The sequence below is a fragment of the Manis pentadactyla genome, chromosome 2 (genome assembly GCF_030020395.1).
Source record: "Manis pentadactyla isolate mManPen7 chromosome 2, mManPen7.hap1, whole genome shotgun sequence".
Lineage (NCBI taxonomy): Eukaryota > Metazoa > Chordata > Mammalia > Pholidota > Manidae > Manis > Manis pentadactyla.
In genome coordinates this window covers 162686795-162713517 of record NC_080020.1, presented here as the reverse complement: position 1 = coordinate 162713517, position 26723 = coordinate 162686795, and the positions used below count along the sequence as shown (strand labels likewise).

Sequence of the window (26723 nt, the reverse complement as noted above, 5' to 3'; positions counted from 1 at the left end):
TTTTTATCCATTCTATTACTCTGTGTCTTTTTATTGGTGCATTCAGTCCATTTACATTTAGGGTGATTACTGAGAGATATGTACTTATTGCCATTGCAGGCTTTAGATTTGTGGTTACCAAAGGTTCAAGGGTAGCTTCTTTACTATCTAACCATCTAACTTAACTCTCTTATTAAGCTATTATAAACACAGTCTGATGATTCTTTATTTCTCTCCCTTCTTATTCCTCCTCCTCCATTCTTTATATGTTAGGTGTTTTATTCTGTGCTCTTTTGTGTTTCCTTTGACTGCTTTTGTGAGTAGTTGATTTTATTTTTTTGCCTTTAGTTAGTATTTGGTTGGTCTGCTTTCTTTGTTGTGATTTTATTTTCTCTGGTGACATCTATTTAGCCTTAGGAGTGCTTCCATCTAGAGCAGTCCCTTTAAAATATCCTGTAGAGGTGGTTTGTGGGAGGCAAATTCCTTCAACTTTTGCTTGTCTGGGAATTGTTTAATCCCTTCTTCATATTTAAGTGATAATCGTGCTGGATACAGTATTCTTGGTTCAAGGCCCTTCTGTTTCATTGCATTAAATATATCATGCCATTCTCTTCTGGCCTGTAAGATTTCTGCTGAGAAGTCTGATGATAGCCTGATGGGTTTTCCTTTGTAGGTGACCTTTTTCCTCTCTCTAGCTGCCTTTAATACTCTGTCCTTGTCTTTGATCTTTGCCATTTTAATGATAATATGTCTTGGTGTTGTCCTCCTTGGGTCCCTTGTGTTGGGAGATCTGTGGGCTTCCATGGTCTGAGAGACTATTTCCTCCCCCAGTTTGGGGAAGTTTTCAGCAATTATTTCTTCAAAGACACTTTCTATCCCTTTTCCTCTCTCTTCTTCTTCTGGTACCCCTATAATGCAAATAATGTTCCGTTTGGATTGGTCACACAGTTCTCTTAATATTCTTTCATTCCTGGCAATCCTTTTATCTCTCTCTGCCTCAGCTTCTCTGTATTACTGTTCTCTGATTTCTATTCCATTAACGGTCACTTGTACCTCATCCAGTCTGCTCTTAAGTCACTCCAGAGATTGTTTTATTTCTGTATTCTCCCTCCTAACTTGATCCTTTAGCTCTTGTATATTTCTCTGCAGTTCCATCAGCATGGTTATGACTTTTCTTTTGAATTCTTTTGCAAGAAGATTGGTTATATCTGTTTCTCCAGGTCCTCTTGGGGGTTGTCTGGGCAATTCTGGATTGGACCAAATTCTTCTGCCTTTTCATGAGGATAGAGGTAGTCGTAGGCAGGTGGCACATGTGTCAGCTGGGAGAACAAAGTCCCTTCCTGCTTGCTGGTTGCCCTGCCCCTCTCTGTTGCCTGTGTCAGTTATCCACACTTCTGGAGCAGTGTCCAGGTTAATCCCCTGAGCCGCCATGGGCGGGGAAGCCCAGAGCCCTGCGGGGAGAGGCTGGTGCGCCGGGTGTGCTCTCCTGCGAACGGCGCCCCTTCGCGCCCTGCTCCGGCGCCCCTTCGCGCCCTGCTCCGGCTTCCTCTCCCTCTGCCAGGCAGCTGCACGCCGGCAGTGGCCCCAGGTCTAGCCCAGGTGGCTGCGCACCAGGCGGAGACTCTGGGCAGCTGCTGTGGGCGTGGCTGCTCTCAGGCTGCTCGGCCACTGTAGCAGGGCCCCGCCAGAGGGGGAATGAACGGCAGGCTGTTTATCACAGGCTGTTTATCGCCGTGAGGGGTTTGAGAGCTGCGCTGCCTCCCAGGGGGCTGGGGCATCCGAAGCTCCTCAGAATTCCCAGCCTGCTGGGCTGAGTGTGCCGGGATGATTCCATCCAGCTGTGAATCCCCTGTCCCTTTAAGACTTTCAAAAAGCATTTGCTTTTCTTTTGTCCCAGGGGAGCCGGCTGCGGGGGACCTGCTTGCAGATTTTACTTTTCTGTTTCCCTAATATCCAGCACACCATGCACTGTGTGTCTGCGCTCTCAGTGCAGATTACTAGGGCTGGGTATTTAGCAGTCCTGGGCTCCCACTCACTCCCCAATCTGAATCCTTTCCTCCCACTGGTGAGCTGGGGTAGGGGGAGTGCTCGGGTCCCACCGGGCCATGGCTTGTATCTTACCACCTTCGTGAGATGCCGAGTTCTCGCAGATGTAGATGTAGCCTGGCTGTTGTACTGTATCCTCTGGTCTCTCTTTTAGGAATAGTTGTATTTGTTGTATTTTCAAAAATATATATGGTTTTGGGAGGGAGATTTCTGCTGCCCTACTCACGCCACCATCTTGGCTTCCAGGGCTCCTAGGTAAATCACTTGTAAACATCTTCTTCCATTCAGCAGGTTGTCTTTTTCTTTTGCTGATGGGTTTTCTTTACTGTGCTAAAGTTTCTTAGTTTGATATAGTCCCATTTGTTCATTTTTGTTTTTGTTGCCCTTGCCTGAGGAGACAGATCCCAGGAAGTATTGCAAAGACTATGTCAAAGAGCTTAATGCCTATGCTTTTTTTTTTTGGTATCATTAATATACAATTACATGAGCAACACTGTGGTGACTAGATTCCTCCCATTATCAAGTCCCCACCACATACCCCATTACAGTCTCTGTCCATCAGTGTACTAAGATGCTATAGAGTCACTGCTTGTCTTTTCTGTGCTACAATGCCTTCCCTGTGCCCCTCCCCTACATTATGTGTGCTAACTGTAATGCCCTATTCCCCTTCTCTCTCTCTCCCTCCCCAGTCCCTTTCCCTTTGGCAACTGTTAATCCATTCTTGGGTTCTGTGAGTCTGCTGCTGTTTTGTTCCTCCAGATTTTGCTTTGTTCTTTTGCTCCACAGATGAGTGAAATCATTTGGTACTTGTCTTTCCCTGCCTGGCTTATTTCACTGAGCATAATACCCTCTAGCTCCATCCATGTTTTTGCAAATGGTAGGATTTGTTTTCTTCTTATGGCTGAATAATATCCCATTGCGTATATGTACCACATCTTCTTTATCCATTCATCTACTGATGGACACTTAGGTTGCTTCTATTTCTTGGCTATTGAAAATAGTGCTGCGATAAACATAGGGGTGCATATGTCTTTTTCAAACTTGGATCCTGCATTCTTACGGTAAATTCCTTGAAGTGGAATTCCCAGGTCAAATGGTATTTCTATTTTTAGTTTTTTGAGGAACTTCCATATTGCTTTCCACAATGGTTGAACTAATTTACACTCCCACCAGCAGTGTAGGAGGGTTCCCCTTTCTCTGCATCCTCAGCAGCATTTGTTGTTCCTAGTCTTTTCTGTGTTGGCCATCCTAATTGTTATGAGGTGATATCTCATTGTGGTTTTAATTTGCATTTCCCTGAGCATCTTTTATGTGTCTGTTGGCCATCTGAATTTCTTCTTTGGATAATTGTCTGTTCATATCCTCTGCCCATTTTTTAATCAGTTTATTTGCTTTTTGGGTGTTGAGGAGTGTGAGTTCTTTATGTATTTTGGATGTTAACCTCTTGTTGGATATGTCATTTATGAATATATTCTCCCATACTGTAGGATGTCTTTTTGTTCTGCTGATAGTGTCCTTTGCTGTACAGAAGCTTTTTAGCATGATGTCGCCCAATTTGTTCATTTTTTATTTTGTTTCCCTTGCCTGAGAAGATGCATTCAGGAAAAAGTTACTCACGTTTATATTCAAGAGATTTCTGCCTATTTTTTATTCTAAGAATTTTATGGTTTCATGACTTACATTCAGGTCTTTGATCCATTTTGAGTTTACTTTGTCTGTGGGGTTAGACAATAATTCAGTTTCATTCTATTGCATGTAGCTGTCCAGTTCCACCAACACCAGCTGTTGAAGAGGCTGTCATTTCCCCATAGTATATCCATGGCTCCTTTATCATATATCAATAGACCATATATGCCTGGGTTTATATCTGGGCTCTCTAGTCTCTTCCATTGGTCTATGGGTCTATTCTTGTGCCAGTACCAAATTGTCTTGATTACTGTGGCTTTGGAGTAGAGCCTGAAGTTGGGGAGCATATCCCCCCAGCTTTATTCTTCTTCTCAGGATTGCTTTGGCTATTCAGGGTTTTTTGTTGTTCCATATGAATTTTAAAACTATTTTCTCTAGTTCATTGAAGAATGCTGTTGGTATTTTGATAGGGATTGCATGGAATCTGTGGATTGCTTTAGGCAGGATGGCCATTTTGACAATATTAATTCTTCCTGTCCATCAGCATGGGATATGTTTCCATTTACTGGTATCTTCTTTAATTTCTCTCATGAGTGTCTTGTAGTTTTCAGAGTACAGGTCTTTCACTTCCTTGGTTAGGTTTATTCCTAGGTATTTTATTATTTTGATGCAATTATGAATGGAACTGTTTTCCTGATTTCTCTTTCTACTAGTTCATCATTAGTGTATAGGAATGCAACAGATTTATGTGTATTAATTTTGTATCCCGCAACTTTGCTGAATTCAGATATTGGATCTAGTAATTTTGGAGTGGATTCTTTAGGGATTTTTATGTACAATACCTCATCATCTGCAAACAAGGACAGTTTAACTTCTTCCTTGCCAATCTGGATGCCTTTTATTTCTTTGTGTTGTCTGACTGCCGTGGCTAGGACCTCCAGTACTATGTTGAATAAAAGTGGGGAGAGTGGGAATCCTTGTCTTGTTCCCGATCTTAAAGGAAAAGCTTTCAGCTTCTTGCTGTTAAGTATAATGTTGGCTGTGGGTTTGTCATATATGGCCTTTACTATGTTGAGGTATTTGCCCTCTATATCCATTTTGTTGAGAGTTTTTATCATGAATGGATGTTGAATTTTGTCGAATGTTTTTTCAGCATCTATGGAGATGATCATGTGGTTTTTGTCCTTCTTTTTGTTGATGTGATGGATGATATTGATGGATTTTCGAATGTTGTACCATCCCTGCATCCCTGGATGCCTGTGTTTTCTTGTTGGAGTTTTATGGTTTGAAGTCTTAAGTTTAAGTCTTTAATCCATTCTGAGTTTACTTTTGTATATGGTGTAAGAAAGTGATCCAGTTTCATCTTTTGCATGCAGTACAATTTTCTCACCACTACTTATTTAAGAGATTGCCCTTTCCCCATTGTACATTCTTAACTTGTTTGTTGAAAATTAACTGACTCTATAGCATGGGTTTATTTATGAAAACTATTCTGTCTTACTGATCTATGTCTGTTTTTGTGCCAGTAACATACTGTTTTGATTACCATAGTTTTTGTTGTAGCTTGAAATCAGGGAGCATGATACCTCCAGCTTTGTTCTTTCTCAAGATTGCTTTGGCTATTTGGGGTCTTCTGTGGTTTCATACAAATTTTAGGATTATTTGTTCTAGTTCTGTGAAAATGCTATTGGTATTTTGATAGAGATTTGATAGTAGATGGCTTTGAGTAGCATGGACATTTTAACAATATTAATTCTTCCAATCCATAAGCATAATATTATGTTTCCATTTATTTGTGTTGTCTTCAATTTCTTTCATCTAATTCTTATAGTTTTCAGAGTACAGGTTTTAACCTCTTCAGTTAAATTTATTCCGAGGTATTTTATTTTATCCTTTTGCAATTATAAATGGACCTGTTTTAATTTCCCTAATATTCATTATTAATGTATATAAATGCAAAAAATTTATGAATATTGATTTTGTATCCTTCAACTTTACTCCATTCATTTATTAGTTCAATAGTTTTTTGGTGAAGTCTTTAGGGTTTTCTAGATCTAATATATTGCCTGCAAATACAGACAGTTTTACTCCTTCTTTTCCAATTTGGATGCCTTTTATTTTTCTTGTCTGATTACTAGGCCATCCAATACTAAGTATGTTAAATAAAAGCAGAGGGAGTAGGCATCCTTGATCTTAGAGGAGAAACTTTCAGTTTTCCCAACTGACAATGTTAGCTGTGTGCTTGTCCTATGTGGTCTTTACATTGAAGTATGTTCCCCCATATGCACTTTGAGAGTTTTTATCATAAATGGATGTTGAATTTTATCAAATGCTTTCTCTTTTATCTATTGAGCTGTTTATATGATTTTTATCATTTGTTAATATGATGTATCATGTTGACTGCTTTGCAGCTAATGAACCATCCTTGCATCTCTGGAATAAAACCAATTTTGATCATGTATATGACCTCATTTATGCATTGTTGAATTCAATTTGCTGATATTTTGTTGAGGATTTTCATCTATGTTCCTCAGGGATACTGGCCTGTAATTTACTTACTTTGTGGTGTCATTGTTTAGTTTTGGTATCAGTGTAATGCTGGCCTTGTAAAATGAGATTGGAACCATTCCTTTATCTTCAATTTTTTTGGAATAGTTTGAGAAAGATAGGTATTGACTTTTCTTTAAATGTTTAGTAGAATTTACTTGTGAAGCCACCAGGTACTGGATTTTTGTCTGTTTGGAGTTTTTTTTATATTACTGATTCAATTTTATTACTAGTAATTGATCTATTCAGATTTTCTGTTTCTTCCTGATTCAGTCTTAGAAGATTGTATATTTCTAGGAATCTATCCATTTCTCCTAGGTTGCCCCACTTGTTGCTGTGTAATTATTCACAGTAGTCTCTTATGATCCTTTGCATTTCTGTGGTGTCATTTGCAACTTTTCCTATTTCATTTCTGATTTTATTTGGGCCCTCTTTTTTTCTTGAAGTCTCACCAAAAGCTTATCAATTTCGTTTATCTTTTAAAAGAACCAGCTCTTAATTTCACTGACCTTTTCTATTTTTTTTGTCTTTATTTCATTTATTCCCACTCTGATCTTTATTATTTCATTCCTCCTACTAACTTTGAGTTTTGTTTGCTCTTCTTTTCCTAGTTCCTTTAGGCATAAGGTTAGACTGAAATTTTTCTCTTGAGATAGGCCTTTATTGTTATAAACTTCCATCTTAGAACTGTTTTTGCCTTCTCTCATAGATTTCCTAGTTGACCCACTGTTTGTATAGTAACATGTTCTTTATCCTCCATGTTTTGTGTTATTTCCAATTTTCTTCTTAGAATTGATTTCTGGTTTTATTACTGTTGTGGTTGGAAAAGATGCTTGACATGATTTCTTGAACCGACTTGTTTTGTAGCCTAATAGGTCATTATCCTGGAGATTGTTCTATGTGCACTTTAAAAGAATGTGTATTCTGCCGTTTTGGGATTTGAATGCTTTGCAAATATTAAGTACATCTGGTCTAATGTGTCATTTAAGGCCAACACTTCCTTACTGATTTTGTCTGGATGATCCACCCATTGATGTAAAGTAAGGTGGTTAGGTCCCCTACTATTTTGCATTACTATCAATTTCTCCTTTATGTCTGTTAATATTTGTTTTGTGTATCTAGGTGCCCCTGTGTTGGGTGCATAGATATTTACAAGTATTATATCTTCTTTGATTCCTTTATCATTATGTAACACCCTTGTCTCTTTTAAAATCTATTTTGTCTGATATAAGTATTGCTACCCCAGTTTTCTTTTTGTATCCATTCCTATGAAATATCTTTTTCCTTCCCTTCACTTTCAGTCTGTGTATGCTGGTAGATCTGAAGTGAGTTTCTGGTAAACAACATATAGATGGGTCTTGTTTTTTTCATCCATTCAGTCACTCTGTTTTTTGATTGGAGAATTTAGTCCATTTATATTTAGAGTAGTTATTGATACATACGTACTTGCTGCCATTTTGTTGATTTTTTTACTGGTTGCTTTATTGTTATTATTTTAGTTCTTGCTCTCTTCCCTTGTAATTTGATGACTTTGCTTGGTGTTATGTTTATTTATATTCCTTTCTCTTTATATTGTATCTATTTGTTATAGGTATTTGGTTTGTGGCCACCATGAGGTCCATATATAACATCCTATGTATGCACAGCAGTCTCTTTTAAGGTGATGTCACTTACATTTAAAGTCCATTCTAAGAGGACTACATTTTTACTCACCCCACAATATTTTGTTTTTGATGGCACATTTTCCATCTTATTATATTGCATACCCCTTGACTATTGCAGATATAAACTATTTTACTATTTTTGCTTTTTAAACTTTATACTAGCTATACAGGTGGTCAATGTACTACTTATATATTTACCTTTTCCAGTGAGATTTTTTATTTAATAATTTTCTTATTTTAAGTTAGGGATTTATCTTTTCATTTAACAAAGTCCCTTTAATATTTCTTGTAAAGCCACTTTAGTGGCAATGAACTCCTTTAGATTTTGCTTGTCTGGGAAGTTCCTTATCTCTCCTTCCACTGTGAGTGATAAACTTACTGGGTAGAATGTTCTTGGTTGTTTTTTCCTTTCAGCACTTTGAACACAGGTGATTCACTTCTGGTCTATAAAGTTTCTATTGAAAAATCAGCTGATAGCTTTATGGGGGTTCCCTTGCATGTTAACTAGTTTTTCTCTCACTGCTTTTATAAGTCTAACTTTCAATGTTTTGATTATGATGCGTCTTGGTGTGGGTCTCTTGGGTTCATCTTATTTTGGGACTTCCTATGCTTCCTGGATTTGGATGTCTGTTTCCTTTACCAGGTTAGGGAAGTTTTCAGCCATTATTTCTTCAAACAGGTTTTCTGTCCCTTTCTCTTTTTCTTCTTCTGAGACCGCTATAAGATGAATGTTAGTATATCTGATGTTGTCCTAGAGATCTCTTAAGCTATCCTCATTAATTTTTTATTTTTGCTGTTCCAATTGGGTGATTTCCACTACTGTTTTCCAGATCTCTGATCCATTCTCCTGGATCATCTAACCTGATGTGGACCCCCTGTAATGTATTTTTCCTTTCAGTTACTGTATTTTTCAGCTCTGATTGCTTCATTTTTATATTTTCTATCTCTATTGAAGTTCTCACTGTATTCATCCATATTTTTCCCCCCTAGTGCAGTTAGCATCTTTGTCATCATTACTTTGAATATGTTATCAGGTATACCGCTTATCTCTATTTTGTTTAGTTCTTTTTTTGAAGTTTTGTCTTATCCTTTCTTTTTTTGCCTAACTCTCTGTGCTTGTTTCTATGTATTATGTAGATCAGTTACATCTCCTGGTGTTGAAGGAGTGGCTTTATGGAGAAAGTGGGGCTCAGCAGTATAAATTTCCCCAGTCACCTGAGCCAGGTGTTCCATGGGTATGCCCTGTGTGGACTGCACCTGACCTCCTGTTATGGCTGGGACATGATTGGTGCAGGCTCACAGATATGTGGAACTGTTCCCTGGTGTGGTTGTCTGCAAGGTCCAGCCCAGAACTGGCTGTGGACAGGCTGGAGAGCATAGTTAGCCCCCAGCACATCTAGCTGAGAGGCCCAGTCACAACTGCTGTGGGCCCACTAGTCCAACCATGACTATTGCAAGCACTCTAGTATATGGGGATGGCCCCCTGGAATGCCACTTGGTTGGGAGATCAGTGCCAGTTGACACTGCCCTCCAGGGGTGGCAGTGTGCGGAGCTGCTCAGGAGGGGCACCTGTACTGGCCAAGGCCATCTACCCTCAACCCCTTTGTTTTACAGATGCAGAAATGAGGCCCACAGAACCAAGATGATATAGCTGATTAGTAGTCGGGCCTTAAGGTTGGACCTGGAGACCAAACCAGTAAGAGAAGCACATATTTTACTGTTATTTCACTGTTTGATTAGCACAGATACTATTATTTTATTACTTTGAGACAAAGTACAGTGTGATGCTTTGGGAGTTAGAAAGTCCTGGGTTTGAATCCTAACAATGTCTCCTATAGACTTGGGCATGTAATTTAACTTCTCTAAGCCTCAGTATCCTTACCTGCTAAATGGTGATAACAATGGTCTCTGTATCACTGATTGGTTGTGAGGATTAAATAAGAACAATAGCTAAAGCACTCAGAAAACCACCTGGCCCTTCCCAACAAATATTACTACTACTACATATTTGCATTATGAGGCTATAGAGTTTAAGTTAGAAGCAAAGGACAGAAACTGTGCAGCCTACTCTTAGTAGGCTACCTTAGACACTCCTTTGAAACCACACAGACCCAAGAATCCCATCAAAGTCAGAATATTATCTGATTTGCCACCTCTCTGTCTCTGGTTTGTGCTTTCCTAGGAATGAAACCTTTTATATATGTGGCCTGTTTCCTTTTTTTAATCCATATTCATCCAATTACCTGTTTTCCTGTCCACAGTGGAAAAGGTTTCAGGATGGCAGGAGGAAAGATATTCACACGCCCCACTTTGTCTGTGAGTCCTCGGTATACCAGCTCCATATACTGATCCCGAGTGAAAAAGCAACCTCGAGTGGTCATGTTTGCACCTGAAACCATGTGATCTTGGATCAACCCAGCCAATGGCTGGCCATCCTATAAACAAAAACAGTTAAGAGAAGAAGACAAAGATAAACTTTAAGTCACATTCCAATTCCTAGTCATTTGCTTGGCAGCTGCCTACTAACAACAGCCCTCCCTTATGCCCCTGAATTGTTCATCCCACAGCCTCACAAGGCTGGTGTATGAGCCTCCCATCTTAATAGCAAACTGCCTCCCAAAGCACAGGATTGGTCTTTCTGACCAGCTTCCACATTTGCCATTTGCTCACTGTTCCTATATCAAAACTGCTTCAAACTCATCCAGTTCTATGAGCTTTCTCTCCATAATCCCATCTGTTTGTAATTACTCTAGCATATTTTTGGCATTTATGCATACATTTGGTCTGGCTACTGTTAGCTGTATTCTTGTTTTCCTATTTTGGTTTTATGCTTTAGTATCTTTACACATTTCTGGCCTGGTTCTCCTCTAAATCAGTCATCCATTCAACAAATATTTATTGAGAGCTTACTGAATGCCCAGGCACTGGGTGAGACCTCCAATTTACTCTAGCGGACCAAACCGACACAAGCCTTTATGAGGAGGAAGAGCTACACAGTAAACAAATGATTAGATAAATATATTATCACAGAGTTTTAAATGCCATGGAAGAAAATAATATATGGGTCATCCTATAGATTAGAGATAGGGGGATGATTAGGGATGGTCTCTCTCAGGGTCAGTATTACAGCTAAGCCCAAGGAGTGACTTAGATGGGAGGTAGGGGTTCAGGCAGAGGTTCCTCAAGGGCCTTGATGTGTATGAGTATAGAAGGAAAGAACATCCATTTTTAGTGTCCCTTCACAATGTGGCACATGTCCACGGTGGGCCCTTGATAAAGGCTGTTTATCTATTAGATGCCCAAACAAGGGCTTCTGTAAAAGCCCCAGTTTTAGTGGGTACATTCATCTCATTTGAAACTTTTCAGTCTTTCTGATCCCCAGACTCCTGAAACTTATCTGTCAGTCTGTGTTCATGGCAACATAAAGCACACAAAGTAAAAATAGCTGTGCTTACTGACATTTTTTAAGTAGTCTTTGCAAACTTTTCAATGTTTATGGGAACTTGCGAAAAATATGTGCCTTACATCTAAAGACTGCTACCACTTGATTATTTATTAAATACTATCCAATGTTATGGGCATGTTACATAAGTAGGGCTAAAGGAACTCACAAATGCAGCCACAGAGAGGTGCCAGAAATTTAACCATGTACTAATTCAAAGGCTAAAAAGGATGCTTGTCAAATAGCCTGAATACTGTGGCAATGGGTTGTATATAAACTCAAAGATAATTATTACAGATGAGATGAATAGCTGCTATAATTGTAAGGCAAACTCAGATGGAGCACACAGCCCTTCTTATGAAGGCTTTATGAACATGAGTAAAAAATTGTACTCTGCATCTTGTTTCAAAGACAAGATCTTATTTTTCTTGGTGGAAAAACCCAAACCAGTTTTATGCTTTTGCCTCATCCATAGTCTCTGGGGGCAGATTTACATTTTTCCTTTTGTTTTCTTCCTTTAAAGAACATAATTACAAGTTATGTGCTCCATTCTGTACCTTCTCCTCTATCCAGATTTTTCCATAACTAAAAATTACCTTAATGGTTAATTGCTTTCAATGTAATAATCATGAAATTCTAGGGAAGAATACCGATTAAAGCAATTTACTAAGGGTCCACTTATAATTCTTAATTTCCTAAATCCTTCTTAGGATCAGAAAGAGCATTTCTGAGTCAAAAACTCAGATAATTGTCAGCTATCCTATACCACTTAATATCACAGTAAAATGACATTATAATTAAAGTCTTTAGTCAGGATGCTTAGAGAATTAGGGTATTCTGTGACTTGAATTTCTAGCTGACTAAGTACAAGTCAGGAAACTATGTCTCAAGCTTTGTTAAGAATCTTTCCACAAAGCATTGGACCTCAATAAATACAATGAACAGAAGAAAAATAATCCACAGAAGGAGCCTGGGTGAATACATCATGGCAGGCACTGTGGAATATTAAACAATGATGAAAAAGGCTGAGTAAAATCTATAGTGGTCCTGAAGTGATGGCAATTTAATTTAACTGTTTTTTTCAGGAAAGAAATGGCTAAAATTCCATTCACCTCCTATTTTAAGAAAAGAGACAACACACAACTCTGTTAAATACATACAAACAACAATAATATGTACTTTAATCAGGTACCATGGTTAGTTAAGGAAGAGAACTGGGAAATACAGAGGAAATAGAATAATGAACAAAGGGAAATGGAAACAGAGGGAAATAAAGATACACCAAGAAATATTATACACACACCCCGACCAAAAAAAATTGGTTTTACCAATTTAATAAAACCAACTCTTATCCTGTCAGGATTTTGCCACCAAAGTACTTCAAGAAATGATACATTTTTATAATCATTAGCAAAAATAAGAATTTCATCTTTTGGTATTTACACTAAAGACTAAATTAAATTTATCAAGAATCAAAAGCTCTTTACCTCTGATAAACAAAATTGATTGAAAGTGAAGTAAGCCCTCAGGTCATCCCCTTGAAGTTGTTTAGTTTTCAAAAAATTAATCTATGATGTAACTCAAGCATGTGAGCATGTGATGAGGCGTATTGGAGTCACACAGGCCAGCCCTTGTAGGACACAGTATAAGCAGGAAGCCCCTTATACTACCATAGTCGATCAAAACCAAGTACAGAACATTCAAATTCACAGGTCCAAGAACTCCAAAGCATTCCAACTCCCCATGCAGAGGTGGGGAGGCCCAGAGGTCACTCTGCCATCAAAGAACGAACCGTCTGCTGCTCCCTGGTAGTGTTCTCTGTGATGACCTGTGACACTGCCTCTAGAGTCAGAGAGCCAGGTCAGTCCTAGAAGCCACTTACTGCCACAGGCTCTCACCCAGCCCCAGCCTCACCAGTCAAGTGGGGCTAATAAAACATGAGACTGTACACATGGGCTTGGGAGCAGGGGGTGCTGGGTTTGAGTCCTACCCTCATCACTGGCTGGCAATTCACTTACTTGTGTTTCCTCATCTGTAAATCACACCTATCTCATAAGGGTGTTCTGAAGAATAAATAAGATGATGTTTGCAAACTGCTCAGAGAAGTGCCTGATGCACAGGGCGTGGTCAGGAGATGGTGGCTTTATTTCCTCCCCTACTACCACCATGACTGTTATTATTGATGTGAAAAGACAAAACGCTAACTTTCAAAAAATTAGTACAATTATTTCTTCTAATTTCCAAGTAACCTGAGTGACCCTTAACCCCTCCTTCCTACTTTTAGCCTCTTCATTAATCAAAAGCTGGCTAAGGTGGGCGGAGAAGGGAAAGAAAGTTAAACTCAAACACTGGGGCCCAGCATGGGACCACGACAGTGTGTGTGTGTGTGTGTGTGTGTGTGTGTGTGTGTGTGTGTCCTGGGCCAGATGCTACGCCACCTACCTGATCTCCGGGTGTCAGCTGACTGATGGGAGAGAGAAGTCCCCAGAGGAGAGCCCTAACTACTGCCGCCACGGCCAAGCAGAAAGGACAAAAGCTATGAGGGGTGGGGGCTCCCTGCCCTTCCTCCTCCTCTTCCTCAGGGGTGTGTCCTGGGGCAAGTCACAGCCCTTCTCATGGGAATGTAGACCCTGACAGCACCTACTCCAAGGCCTGGTCCCCGAGGACGGGAAAGGCTGACAGGAAGGGGAGAGCAGACTCCCCCAGAACACTTTCTTTGCACAAAGTCTGTACCGAGAAAGTGCTTGGCACACAGCAGCCCCAGTCCTCTTCTACTCCACCGCAACCCCAGGTGAGTCATGTGTAACTGTCAATCACTGTAATGTAAACTCTGGTAATTTAAGAGGCCTCAGGCTTCAGGGAGGGTGGGGGGACTGGCGCATACTCTGTCCTTTGTCCTTCAGCCTGGCTCCTCCTTAGCTCTGGTCCTCCCTCGCTGACTCAGGCCCCTGCCACTAAACGTGGTGGGTCAGCTGCCAGGCAAGGCAGAAGGTGGCTGACTCCTCCCCACGTGCTTGTTCTGACAGCCATGACCACATGGATGCCTTTAGGGACGGACCTCAGAGAGAGAGGGGAGGGATCCAAAGAGGAGATGCCTTCATGGGCTAGAGGGATCTCATCTGAGCCCTTGGGGTTGTTAAAGCACATGAAACTCTGTGAACTCATGTTTGACAGAGCTCAAAAGATGAAAGTCATCTGGGGACCACAGGAACCATCACAGTTCGGATGCTGATGCTTGAGAGAGGCTAGTAAGTTGTAGAATCCACATGTAAGTCTGGAAGCAAGACCTATTATGCAGCTACTCAACTCACCTTTCTGGGATGATTGTCCTAAGTCTGCTCCTGACTTATATTTTAAGCAACACAACAGATACCTTTTCCTGCCTCTAAGCAATAAGAGGGCTGAAAACCCCACCCGAAGAGGCCAGGACCCTATGTTCCACATGCCTCTGCCCTGGAGCCAGCCACTGACCCCAGGAGCTGGTGGGAGTCCAGCTCGGATGTGACAAGTTGTGCCAGTGAGACCATGGAATGGCTTCCAGGTCAGACCGACCTTGGGAACGAGGTACTGCTGATCCGTGCAGGCCAGAACGTAGGCCTCAGCCCGGCCCAGTTCACTCTGGGGGAAGTGGGCGTTCATCTCGTCTCCATCAAAGTCGGCGTTATAGGCCTTGCAGTTGGCATAGTGGAGCCGCAGGACTTTCTCTTCGGGCAGGATACGGGCGTGGTGTGCCTGGATGGAGGGCCTGTGCAGAGTGGGCTGTCGGTTCAGGAGCAGGATGTCCCCATTCTTCACGTGCCGGCACACCTGGGGGCAGAGTGGAGAATGGGGATGGGGGTGGGGAGATCAGCTGCACCTGTAGCATCATCGCCTCGGTTCCAAGGGTTCACCTCAGCCTGGCCTGGGTGTGGCTTCTGTCTCAGGTTTTTCTAAACTAAATAAACGAGGAATTTTAGTCTGGAGTGAAGTCCAAGAAATCTTTGAGGAATAGCTACCAGGTCCCACTGGTACTCTGAAAAATAGCTGTTGGCCCAGCATAGCCCTGATCATAGCTCTGGGCTCAGGAGTACAAGCACAAACAAGGCTACAAGTATCTGTCTAGTAATACTGCCTTCCTCAGAGATGCATGGCCTTTCCAGAGTCATAACTTCCTCTGAGAATTAATTTGAAGAAAGAAACACACACATCTGAAGACTGCATATCTGCAAGGAACTAAAACCTCAGGGCTTGAAAAGACTTGGCAGACCTCTTGAATTCCCCCAGCACAGGTGAGTGCTTTACTCTAATATGAAGTTCTCACAGTAGAAATACCTGCCCACCCTTATATGGCAGTCAGCACTGGAACACAGGGTCTGTATTCCCAGTTCAAAGCCCTCTGAGAACATTTTATTATACTTAAAAAATTAGTAAGTCAAAACTGCCATAGTCTTTTGGGAGAGCAATTTGACAAGAGATTTTAGAACATTTAAAACTCATTTTTTTTGGTCCTTCAGAAGAAAAAAGTGCTAAAGCAAGATTATATGAACATGGATGTTTACGCAGCAGTGTTTACCATGGCAAAAACTGGAAGTAACCTGTTGCCCCACAGAAGGAGCCTGGGTGAATACATCATGGCAGGCACTGTGGAATATTAAACACTGATGAAAAAGATTTTACTGAGTAAAATCTATACTGGTCCTGAAGTGATGGCAACAATGCATTCCAGTTAGAAAGTGATAGGATGAAACAATTTAAAACACAACCCAATTGTGTTTTAGGGAAAGAGGTACACCGGTCCTTACCAAGCTGTTCCTATGGTTTCCTCAGGGGCAGGAGAACATGGGGAAGGAGAGGAGGCACAGACTATCATCTTTACCTTTACCTATCTTAGTATTGTTTGTGCTACAATGAGAGTGTACTATTTTTTGTAAGAAATTTAAAAAGATCTTTTTTTTAAGAAAAGCAAGAACTATTGCACAAGTGAAATACTCATTGTGGGGCATAAAATAGAAAATACAGACTTAAAGAAGAGAATAAAAATCACAAGTAATTTCTCTTAAAGATAACTACCATTCACACTGGTTTTTTCCTTACCAATATGCCCTTGGTCATAGCCTCCTGACAGAACACTTCCTACTGACTTTAGGATAAGGCTCGTTAAAGCCTTTTACTGGCCTTTATGTTAACTACCAGGCTTCCTAAATGATGAACATAAATGCTACTTTCAAAAAACAAATGCACTAACAACATGGATGGAGCTGGAGGACATTACGCTCAGTGATATAAGCCAGGCGGAGAAAGACAAGTGCCAAACGATTTCCCTCATTTGTGGAGTATAACAACGAAGCAAAACTGAAGGAACAAAATAGCAGCAGACTCAGAGACTCCAAGAAGGGACTAGTGGTTACCAAAGGGGAGGGGTGTGGGAGAGGAAGGTGGGGAGGGAGAGAGAAGGGGATTGAACGGTGTTATGTTTAGTACACATGGTGTCGGGGATCACGAGGAGAACGGTGTAGCACAGAAAAGGCACATAGTGGATCTGTGGCATCTTACTACACTGATGGACAGTGACTGCATTGGGGTGGGGTGGGGACTTGATAATATGGGTAAATGTAGTAACCACATTGCTTTTCATTGTGAAAACTTCATAAGAGTGTGTATCAATAATACCTTAATTAAAAAGTAAAAAAAAAAAACCCAAATGCACTAAATCATCTGCTACCCCAACCATTCTTCAGTCCCTCCTTAGCAGCCCAGAGGGATTATGGACTCAGTCAAACCTCTTCCCACCCCAAGTCTCCTCTAAATCACAGCAGGCAACAGGCTGGGAGTAACAAATTACTCCAAGTTTAGTTTCTTTTTATGTTGCTCACATTTACAAAGCTGCATCAGAAAATTGGTTACAGAAACTACAAGTGAGAAAGAGATGCTCCCACCTCCTGCCCCCATTCCTAGTCAGTTGGCTGAAGGCTTCCTAAAGCTCAGAGAAGTGGGGAGCAAAACCCTTAAATTCTACAGGCCAGGCCTAAAAGCACGTGGCACAGAGTTAGTCTTTCTGCTCCCCAAGAGGGATTGTGAACTCTCCCCTCTCTGCCCCCACATCCAGCTTCCAAGGAGACCTGAACTCTTAAGATTCCCACGAGCATCTGCCCAGGGCACGTCACAGAGCCTGAGGTGACTTGCAAGGTCACATTTCTTTAGCGTCTCTAGGGAGAAATTGCCCAGACTGTAGCCCAGGCCCAAACCCCAGGATGGGCCTCAGATCTGAGTCTTACAAATTCGAGACATCCTCTGGCGTAAGCAAACCCCACAGCTGGGAAGCAAGCCGGCCAGTCTGGCAGCACCAGCCAATCCAAACAGAAAACCTAGAGCACCGGGAGTTCTCTCTGCCAAGCCAAACCTGAGGCCCCTCCTTTCTCTTGTCTCTAAATAAATACTGCAGTGGAAATGAGCATGCCCCAGCACCCAGGTCAGGGTTTCAGGGTAGACCCAGAGCCAAAGATTGGCTTCTGGCAGACTGCAGGGCCCAGAAATGAGACTTTACAAGACCCAGGGGAAATGAGGCCTTTCTGTCACCCTTTCCCCTTCTCACCTAACCTGCAGTTCATCCTTCCCTGGACCGCCGTCTCCTTCCCAGTCACCATCCAGTTAGCCCAGTCCTGAGCTATAAGCAACGCATTAACCAAAGTCTTTACAATTTACAAACAAGTTGTAAGTGCATACGTATGTGATGGTATGTATAAAAGCTGTATGTAACACTGAGGTTTTGGAAAATAAAGATAATCATCCTCAGTTCCAGGTCCTGATGTAAGGATCACTTTTTCTTCCCTTCCTGGCTTTGCCCCTGGACCACCTCATCAGGCCCAAAGTGGCTTCAGAGCCTGCAGCACCTCAGTCTGGAGCACCCCCACCCTGCAAGGGTTTCCTGAGTGGACTACAGAACTCAAGGGCAGTAGGTGGGTGTACACAGTGACAGCCACGAGGGGTAATGGTGCTGAGGGTATGGTGGGGACATATGACGGGGACTTCATACAAGTTTGGGAATGGCAAATTACAGTTAGCACGTGGGCCACCTGTTGATATAAACAGGTTTTTGGGCCACACCCATTTGTTAACACACTACCTGGGGCAGCTTTCGTGCTACTATGTCAGGGTTGACACCAGGTGGCCCACAAAGCCTAAAATATTTACAGCCTGTCTCTTGCCCTAGAGAAATGAAGGCTTTGCTGAGAGCTGAAGGATGAGCAGGAGTTAGCTGGGAGTCTGGGGGAGGGCAGTGTTCCAGGCGGGGACAAAGGGCAAGGCCTGAAGGGGAGAGGTGCCTTGCATGCGTGTGTGAAGGTAAGCAGAGGCTGGAGGAGGAAGAGGGACAATGGGCGCAGGATTTGAATTTCAGCTGGAGGACAAGCAACAGCGTCAAACTCACGCAACCTCACTGCTGCTCAGAACTCCCTTCAGTCACTTCCCATGAACTGGCCAGCATGTGGCTGGAGGCCAACAGTCCCTCTCCTAAGCCAGGCGCCTGCTCACCTCTGCCCTCCAGACACACCCAAGGCCATGTGAAGCTCTCTGTGCCTTGGTCTCCTCCTTACGACCTAAGGTGAGAGCGCCCACCCATAACCTCTGCTTTTTCTTTCAAAGGCCCACAGCTACCGCCTCTGCTGCCTCACAAAGGCTCTGAAACCAGCGCATCCACTTTGTTTAACCTCCTCTCCCGGGTCCCAGATGCTTCCATTTGGACAAATCCTGCAGCTTCCTCACTCTTCACGTTTAACTACACAAACGTCTAGAAGTGCCCCTGGGAGATACAAAGACATCAGTGGACTGGTCTTGTCCTGGACGAACCCCACCAACACACGTGGGAGGCAGACGCAGGCAGCAAATGAGAGAGCCCCTCATTGCCCTCTTCTGTCTCAGCTTCCCCCTGTAGGGAAGGCCCCCCCACTCCAACTTCCCCTACTGTTCTATAAGGACAGCTGTCCGCTGCTTCATCCCGGATATGTCTGGCCTTGAGAAAGAAACCTTGAAAACACAGCGTGCTGTGCCCATGACTAAGGAGCTAGATAAGGGCCGTGAAGGCCACATGCATGCGTGTCTTTAATACTATGTAACCATGAATTAGCACTATAGCAATATAAAAAGTACAGCTTTATGCAGAATAAAGTGGCTTCTTTGGAGCACCCTCCATGACGACTTCCACCACCTTCTTTGCTCTTCACGTCACCCCAAAACCTCAACGTCAACCCCTGGACCCTGACACGCTCCCCATCGTCTCCCTCCTGCTCCCACATTACAGGCCCCCACAGGTTCCCTATTTGCTCTCTCCACTGTACTTTGTGCTCACAGAGTTAAACACTCTGAAAATTTTCATTTCTTAATTCTATGGCCCCTAATCCAAGACCCACATTTCTCCTTTTTTCCAGGAGATGGAGGGGCCTTAGATTCTCCACATTCATGTCAGTGTGGAAGGGCCCAGACACACCTCCTTCCAGGGCACCGCCATCCTCCTGTGCTGGAAGCCATGGCTTCATTTGCTTCTCTTATCTCTTCCACAGCCCTGACACCCCATCTATCACCAGCCCCCTGGCTCTCCCTCTGAAGCACGTCTGCTTCCACTCTCCGTCCCCATCCTGCCCTCACTGCTGGCCCTCATGTGCCTCCTGGGGACTCCAAACCCTCCCCGCCTGCCTGTCCTGAATGTTCCCCTCAAACTCCTTTCTCCCCGAGCATGATGTGCACAAAGTCAATGTACCTGACACTACTCCCTATTGTGCCTGCCACCCCACTCAGCAGTGGGTGACACATTTAGTCTCATGCCCCCAGCATGCCGGAGACTCCAGAGCAGTGGAATCTTTCCACGGTGACAGGCAAAGCACAGCAGGTAGTGCTGTGGGCCCTCAGTACCATCTGACCCACTCTACTCTCCTCTCAAAATCTCCTACTCAGACTGTTTCACATGTTTGACGTAACATGAAGATTACTTCACATTTGTCTTGCTTCACCATAACTTAAGTGAACTATACCTTGATTTCTCTTGCATCTCTACACAGCTCTTATCCACACACACGGCACTTAAGGGCAGAAGTGCTGGCAGCCTAAACACAAATGTTCCTTAGTGCACTAGAAAAGAAGCAACCGGTAACTTGACCCATGTCTGCCCACTGCCACCAAAGCAGAAGACGGTGGCATATTTCGGCTCTACCACAGGATAACTTTAAGACTGAGAGGGAGCAGGGCGTCAGGCCATGGTGAAGAACGGTGGGAAGCAACGGTCCACCTCAAAGGCCAACCTCTTCCTCTCTGCTCCTCCTCCAGAGTTCCTCCCAGGCTAATGGAGACTCTGTAGAGCTCAAACCTATTACTGAAGAAGCCTGGTCAGCCACTGGTCCAGAAATGCCAAGGGCTAGGGGAGATCTAACCGAGGTGTAGATGTGTGAGGGAAACACACTCACTCACACTCTCACTCTGGGCAGTCACCCATTAATTAAACCCAGATCAAATCCATTTCTCTCCAACAACTTCCACCACCACCGTTTCCCCTCAGCAGGAATGGCTATTATTTGACAAAGACACAAATGATGTCACCCAGAGCATCCACTCCTTCTGCCAACACTGCTAATGGAGCATGTACTCTTTCTGGTGGAGCCTAGATAAGCCTCAGGATCCCTTAACACAGTGCTAGCAATCACCGGAAGTTAAAGTATCAGATGAGGCCTATTGGTATCAGTTACCACTGACACAGAAGAGGTCCTTCCTTTACAGCAGTTCTCAAACTTCAGCATGCAAAGGAACCCTCCAGAGTGCTTGTCAACACACAGATTCCTGGGCCCCATTTCCAGAGATTCTAATTCAGTGGGGGCATGTGCGGGGGCTGAATGCGCATTTCTCACAAGCTCCAGGGATGTTGCTGCTGACCCGAGGACCATCCTCCAGGTAGCCCTTGTTCAAGGGCAGCCAATTCTCCTGCCCAGGACTACAACTGAGTTCTTGTTAGTACTTTTCACGTGTGTGCCCAGCATTATGCTACCTGGCGTGGGACAGCCAAACAAAGCTTTAATCATGGTGTCAAGCCCCAGGAACTCAAGCTCCAGCTGGGGAGATAAAGTCAGCACCACAAAGACCCCAAGCAATGCCCACATGCGGGGGAAGCTTCGCCATGGGCGGCTCACACGGCACTCCCACATCAGCACTCGCTGGAGGGACAGCTGATGGGAGCTGGCAGAGCCCCTGGTCAGATCTGCCCACTACTCACGATTTTGGTCCCCTGAGGCTTAGGAGCCCCGGTGGTGGGTGTCAGGAGCTGTTTGGCCACAGCCTCCCGCTGGGTCAGGTTCACGGCACTCAGGGCCGTGCGACTGCCATCCTCATTGATGACCATGGAGGCTCCTGGGTGCACACTGGGGCCATTGATGACTGCTTGCCTCAGCTCCTGAACGTTCCAGGGGGTAACTGGCTGAGGGTAGGTCAGTTTTGTGGCAAATACCTGGAAACAAGGAGTGGATATGAAAATTTAGGGTGTGCAGAAAAAAGGTCACACAGACCCCAAATCTGTCTCAAAAGGCTGTGTGACTTTCCCCCTCAAGACATGTAAGTGCTGTCTAAGCCAGGAAGGTCCTTCAGGGAGTAAAGCAACATCCTGTCTGTCTTCTCCAGAGTCATTTTTCCAGAATCAAGCCTTAAGGGAATAGGGGTTGGGCCTCCTTTTTTAGCAGAATCTGTCTGAAGAGAATAATCTGAGTGCTGCAGTTCACATTAGGACTTTTTTAACACATTCTAGAATTTCATCATTTCCTACTCTGCCAATAAACAGTCCCCAAAGGGAACACAGAATGGGACATGAGCTTGAGAGAGATGGCAAACGCTTGCCCTTACAAACCACCACAGCCCCCATCCACCCAGCAGACATCACTAGCTGATTGTGGCTTCCCTGTGCCCAGACATCAGAATCCGTGTACGCAGCAGTTCCGACAGCTGCCACCACAGTCAAGGTGGGACTTGAGATGAAACCCATTCAGTCTCCTGACAGATGAGGAAATGCAGTGCTCCGTTTAACACCAGATCCACAACTCACTCCAAGAAAAATGAGTTCCCTGGTTAAGTAAGTTTCTGAGCTGTGAAATATTATAAATCTTTGATGCTTCCAAATGCACATAATAACATTAGAGGCTCTGAGAAGCCCTACATAAAGGACTTTGTTGAACTTTGTCAAGGTCTTTGCTCAAATGGCACTTTGCAAGAGGCCTTAGCAGACACTCACCCTGCAGTCCCATTCCTGTAGCCTGTTCTGCTTTTGCTGACTCACTGACCACAGCCTGACAGTGTTTATGCTCCTGTGCATTTGTTTATGTGTCTCCACCACTAGAATCCAAGCTCTGGACTGTTCAGTCTGCCTGTTCACAGCTGCATCTCTAGCTCATTCCCCAAACTCATTCCGCCTCCTCTGCTCTGTAACACCTCTCCACAGTGCTCTAGGGGCAGGGCATGCCACAAGGAACCAAGAGGCAGTTTCACACATTCTGTTCCTCACAGCTACCCTGCTAGTTAACATAGGCCACCATGGCCAAGACTTGGAACAAGGTGGAGCAAGCAAAACGGATAACTTCAGAATCCCTCCTTGGGGGCCAAGCCATTACAAGACAAACCCAGATGAAAAAAGAGAGGGCCAGCACCTCTGAAAGCAGAGAGATGAGGCAGCGCTAAAGGCTCTCCCAAAGCTCAGGACACTCCAGGCACCATGAGGTTAAAGCTGCCATGGGTAGCCCAGGCTCCGTCCAGAGAAAGAAATGACTAGGTCATGTACCTCCTCCTCCCAGGGCCTCACTCAGGCAGGTCACCACAGGCCTCACCAATGCCTCTCCCTGCCACCTGACCCAGCTTCTGGATGCAAAGACCTAGAGCTTCCAGGAGGCAGTGGGCACAGGACTGGGTGTTCTGGTAAGTCATGCCTTACCCAGGAAGCCCAAGTGTGCCAGAAGAGGTCCTGGCAGTGGGCACACAGAGGCCATCAGAATACTAGGGCTCTGCTCAGACCAGCAGAGGGGGAAGTGTGTGAGGAAATGAGACTCTCCGCAAGGGAATTAAACCATCTTCAGATTACTGACCTCAAGGCCCATTAAGAGGAAGCCGGTTAAAGGGCTGCTGCTAATAAGCACCACAGTTTGAAGAGTGGGTAAGTGAGAAAAGGAGGCTGGCTCCCAAAGAAACGCTAATGGGTGGATAAGGCAGACCGCCTGCCCTAGGGAACTGGGAGGATGGATCACACACACACACACACACACACACACACACACTCTCTCTCTCTCTCTCTGTCTCTCAGGAGGCTCCCTCCCATCCTCCCCCAGGCAACCAGAGCACACATTCCCAACTCCTGGCACCAGGCATGTACATGGGACAGAAACCCACTTTCCCTCCTCCTCATCTCTGACACATTTTCAATCTGATTACACAGGTTTAAAGACGAGCAGGAGGAAGACGTGCCGGCCGGGATGTAGAATCCCTGCAGTCGGGTCCCTGATAGCCCAAGAAGTGGGCCTTCCTTACAGGTAGAAGGTGTCTGGACACCAGAAGAGGAGGGAAGGTAGTACTGTCACACGGCCTCATGTGCCCTCCGAGCAACTTGTCCAGGAAGAGGCAGAAGCTGTCCCACAAGCCACCAAGCTTTGCTGCACCCAATTGCCAGCCCTCGGCAACACATCTGCCTGCCACCTCACAGCAGCACGGGAGGCCCCTCCTCACACACCATGGGAATTCCAATCTCGTTGGTGTTGATGTACATGTCTGGGCAGATGACTGAGCGGGCTGCGTAGTCTACTCGTTTTCCCATCATGTGCTTTCGGAATAAGCCATCTTTTTTCTCCAGGATCTTTACGGGTAAAAAAGTCCACAGAAAGCATTAAAAAAAAAAAATCAAGTACATTCATTATTTTCTAATTTCAATACAAATATGTTTATTATTTAATCCCTTCAGCTAGCAATAGAAATTCAACTTACTGCTCACCTGTCTAATGCCAGGGTATTTTTCCATCATTAATTTGTCCATCTCACTATCAAATACAATGTTGACGTGGCTCTGAAGGCGAATCCAAATGTTGTAAAGTTTGTCTGTGAGGGACTGGCCTGGCAGCATACTCAAAAAGGATCGGTCAATAGCAACTGAAGAGTCTTTTTCCTGGCAAGACACAACCAAGAACACAGGCAAGATGGAAAAACCTCAAAAAGGCCAAGCTTGGTTTTATTTTCCTTTCTTAGTTTAGCTCTGAGAAATGATAAACTCTGGAGCTTGCCTTTATGTCTTTTTGCCATGGATCAGTGACAAAAGAGCCAATACATCATTCTTGTCAGGAAGTATCAACAAACCAGCAGCCCCATTAAGTATTTACCAGCCTGTTTCTTTCTGGTAGAAAAATGGACTCAAAGTTGTAAGTAGACTCTTTTCTCTTCTTTTAAACCAACACACATTTATTATCTCACAGATTCTGTGAGTCAGGAATCTGGGTATGGTTTTACTGGGTTCTCTGCTTCCGTCTTTCCCAGCCTATAATAAAGGAGTCAGTCAGAGCTGGGTCTCATCTGAAGATTTGATAGGGGAAGGCTTCACTTTAAGCTGACAAGGTTACTGGCAGAATTCAGTTCCTCAAGGGATGATGGACTGAGGGCCTCAGTTCCTAGTTGGTTAATGGCTAGAGGCCACCTTCAGTTATTTGCTATGTGGGCTTTTCCAACATGGTACTTTTCATCAAAGTGTGCAACCCAAGAAGGTAATGGAGAAGTTTGCTTGAAGCCATTGCTTAATGGCTTCTTTACTATGTACATCCCTTGCTGTGTAATTCTTAAGGCAACCCTAGAAATTATTCCCACATCAATACTCTTTGTGAAACTCTGTAATCCTGCTGAATAATTGATTCTCAGACGTGCATCAACTTTACAGTTTTGGAAAAGCATGACCCAAAGTACTTATAAAAATGCAGGTGGAGGACCCAAGAATGGACTAACAGTTACCAAAGGGAAAGGGACTGGGGAGGATGGGTGGGAAGGGAGGGATGGGGGGGGAAGAAAGGGGGCATTACGATTAGCATGTATAATGTGGGGGGAGGCACAGGGAGGGCTGTGCAACACAGAGAAGACAAGTAGTATTCTACAGCATGTTACTATGCTGATGGAGAGTGACTGTAATGGGAGTTGTGGGGGGGACTTGGTGAAGGGGGGAGTCTAGTAAACATAATGTTCCTCATGTAATTGTAGATTAATGATACAAAAAAAAATGCAGGTGAAACAATTTCTTAAAAGGGAAAACGTCTGCCCTATGATTTTCTATGTCATCAGTTAAGATGTGGGTCCCCAGGTGAGATGTGTCAAGTGATTGGCTGATCTCCAAGCCTCACTAGAGTATGTAACCAATTCCTTTTTAATATTTATGTCCCTGGCTCTGCCTCTTCTCACCCTACCTGCCAGAGAGACAGGCCCTGAGGCCTTAAGCCACCTTAAAGCACGACCTACTGAGTATTTGGCACCTACTGGCTGGGTATGACATAGGAGATAGACAGATGGTCCCATGAATATGTCAGTAAGAGACCTACCAGTGTGTTGGGGGAGGGTGGGTGAAGATTTGGTAAATGAGAATTTTATTGACCCCCATTATTGATGAAGTGGACATGCCCTCAACCCTGAGGAATCAAGGAGTCTTCTTTTAGTAGTAGGAAGACAGATTTACTTTCTACTCTGGGTGAAGGAGTCTCAAAGGGAGAGATGGTCACCTGTATGATGACAGGGGCCCTGTTAGCCTAACCCACTGCTTATGGCACTACCTGGCTCAGGACTACGTGTGAAATGAGACCATCTCACCAGTATATGTATCCTAAACAGCACCTGGCCCATGACAGGCTTTCAATGCTTTGTGAGAGGGCTGCCATGGGAATGGAATGTGGTGAGCAAGTTGGAGGAAATAAGAACATGTCCCATTAATTAGAAAGAGGGCACTCTGACTTTAGGTAGCAAAGACCTTAGGAATCAGACACTGTTCATTTCTGTAGAGACTTGGCTTTTTTTTTGGACAAAGGGTTGCCCTATTTTCAAGGATCACCAAAATAAAGTTCTTAGCCTTAGTTCCTGGACATGGCTATTCTATGGCTTTCCCCCACAAACTGGACTAGGGTCTGCAAATGGCAGATGTCCCTTATACTAATGATTTTAAAAGCATACCTACACTGAAAAATCAGAAAACTTAAGGAAAACAAAAGAAAGCTCAAGCAGAAAGTCTGGGTAACCCGGAGCACGTGTCCAGCACAGACCCTGGCGCCACCTGGTGATGGGCCTGCTTCACAGCGGAACAGTCTGGGCAGCTGGAAGGGGGCCTGAGAGCCCTGTCTATTCAAGTGCATCCAGAGAGCGTATGAGGGCTAGGAAGGTGACCTAGCTTTCTCAGTGCCTGATTCATCTTTATA

At 43.9% G+C, this 26723-nt stretch overlaps 1 protein-coding gene across 2 annotated transcripts in view; it reads right to left on the bottom strand.

The window, feature by feature from the left end:
• The window catches only part of POLR1A (RNA polymerase I subunit A), an 88169-nt gene that overhangs the window by 36128 nt on the left and 25318 nt on the right, over positions 1-26723 (bottom strand). For both annotated transcript variants that reach the window (XM_057497038.1, XM_036931056.2), the window contains exons 10-14: positions 24281-24451; positions 24023-24145; positions 21536-21766; positions 14857-15111; positions 10106-10297 (exon numbers count right to left, since the gene is read on the bottom strand). In XM_057497038.1, the coding sequence (XP_057353021.1) occupies positions 10106-10297; positions 14857-15111; positions 21536-21766; positions 24023-24145; positions 24281-24451 (972 nt within the window). The remainder of the gene's footprint in view (positions 1-10105; positions 10298-14856; positions 15112-21535; positions 21767-24022; positions 24146-24280; positions 24452-26723) is intronic.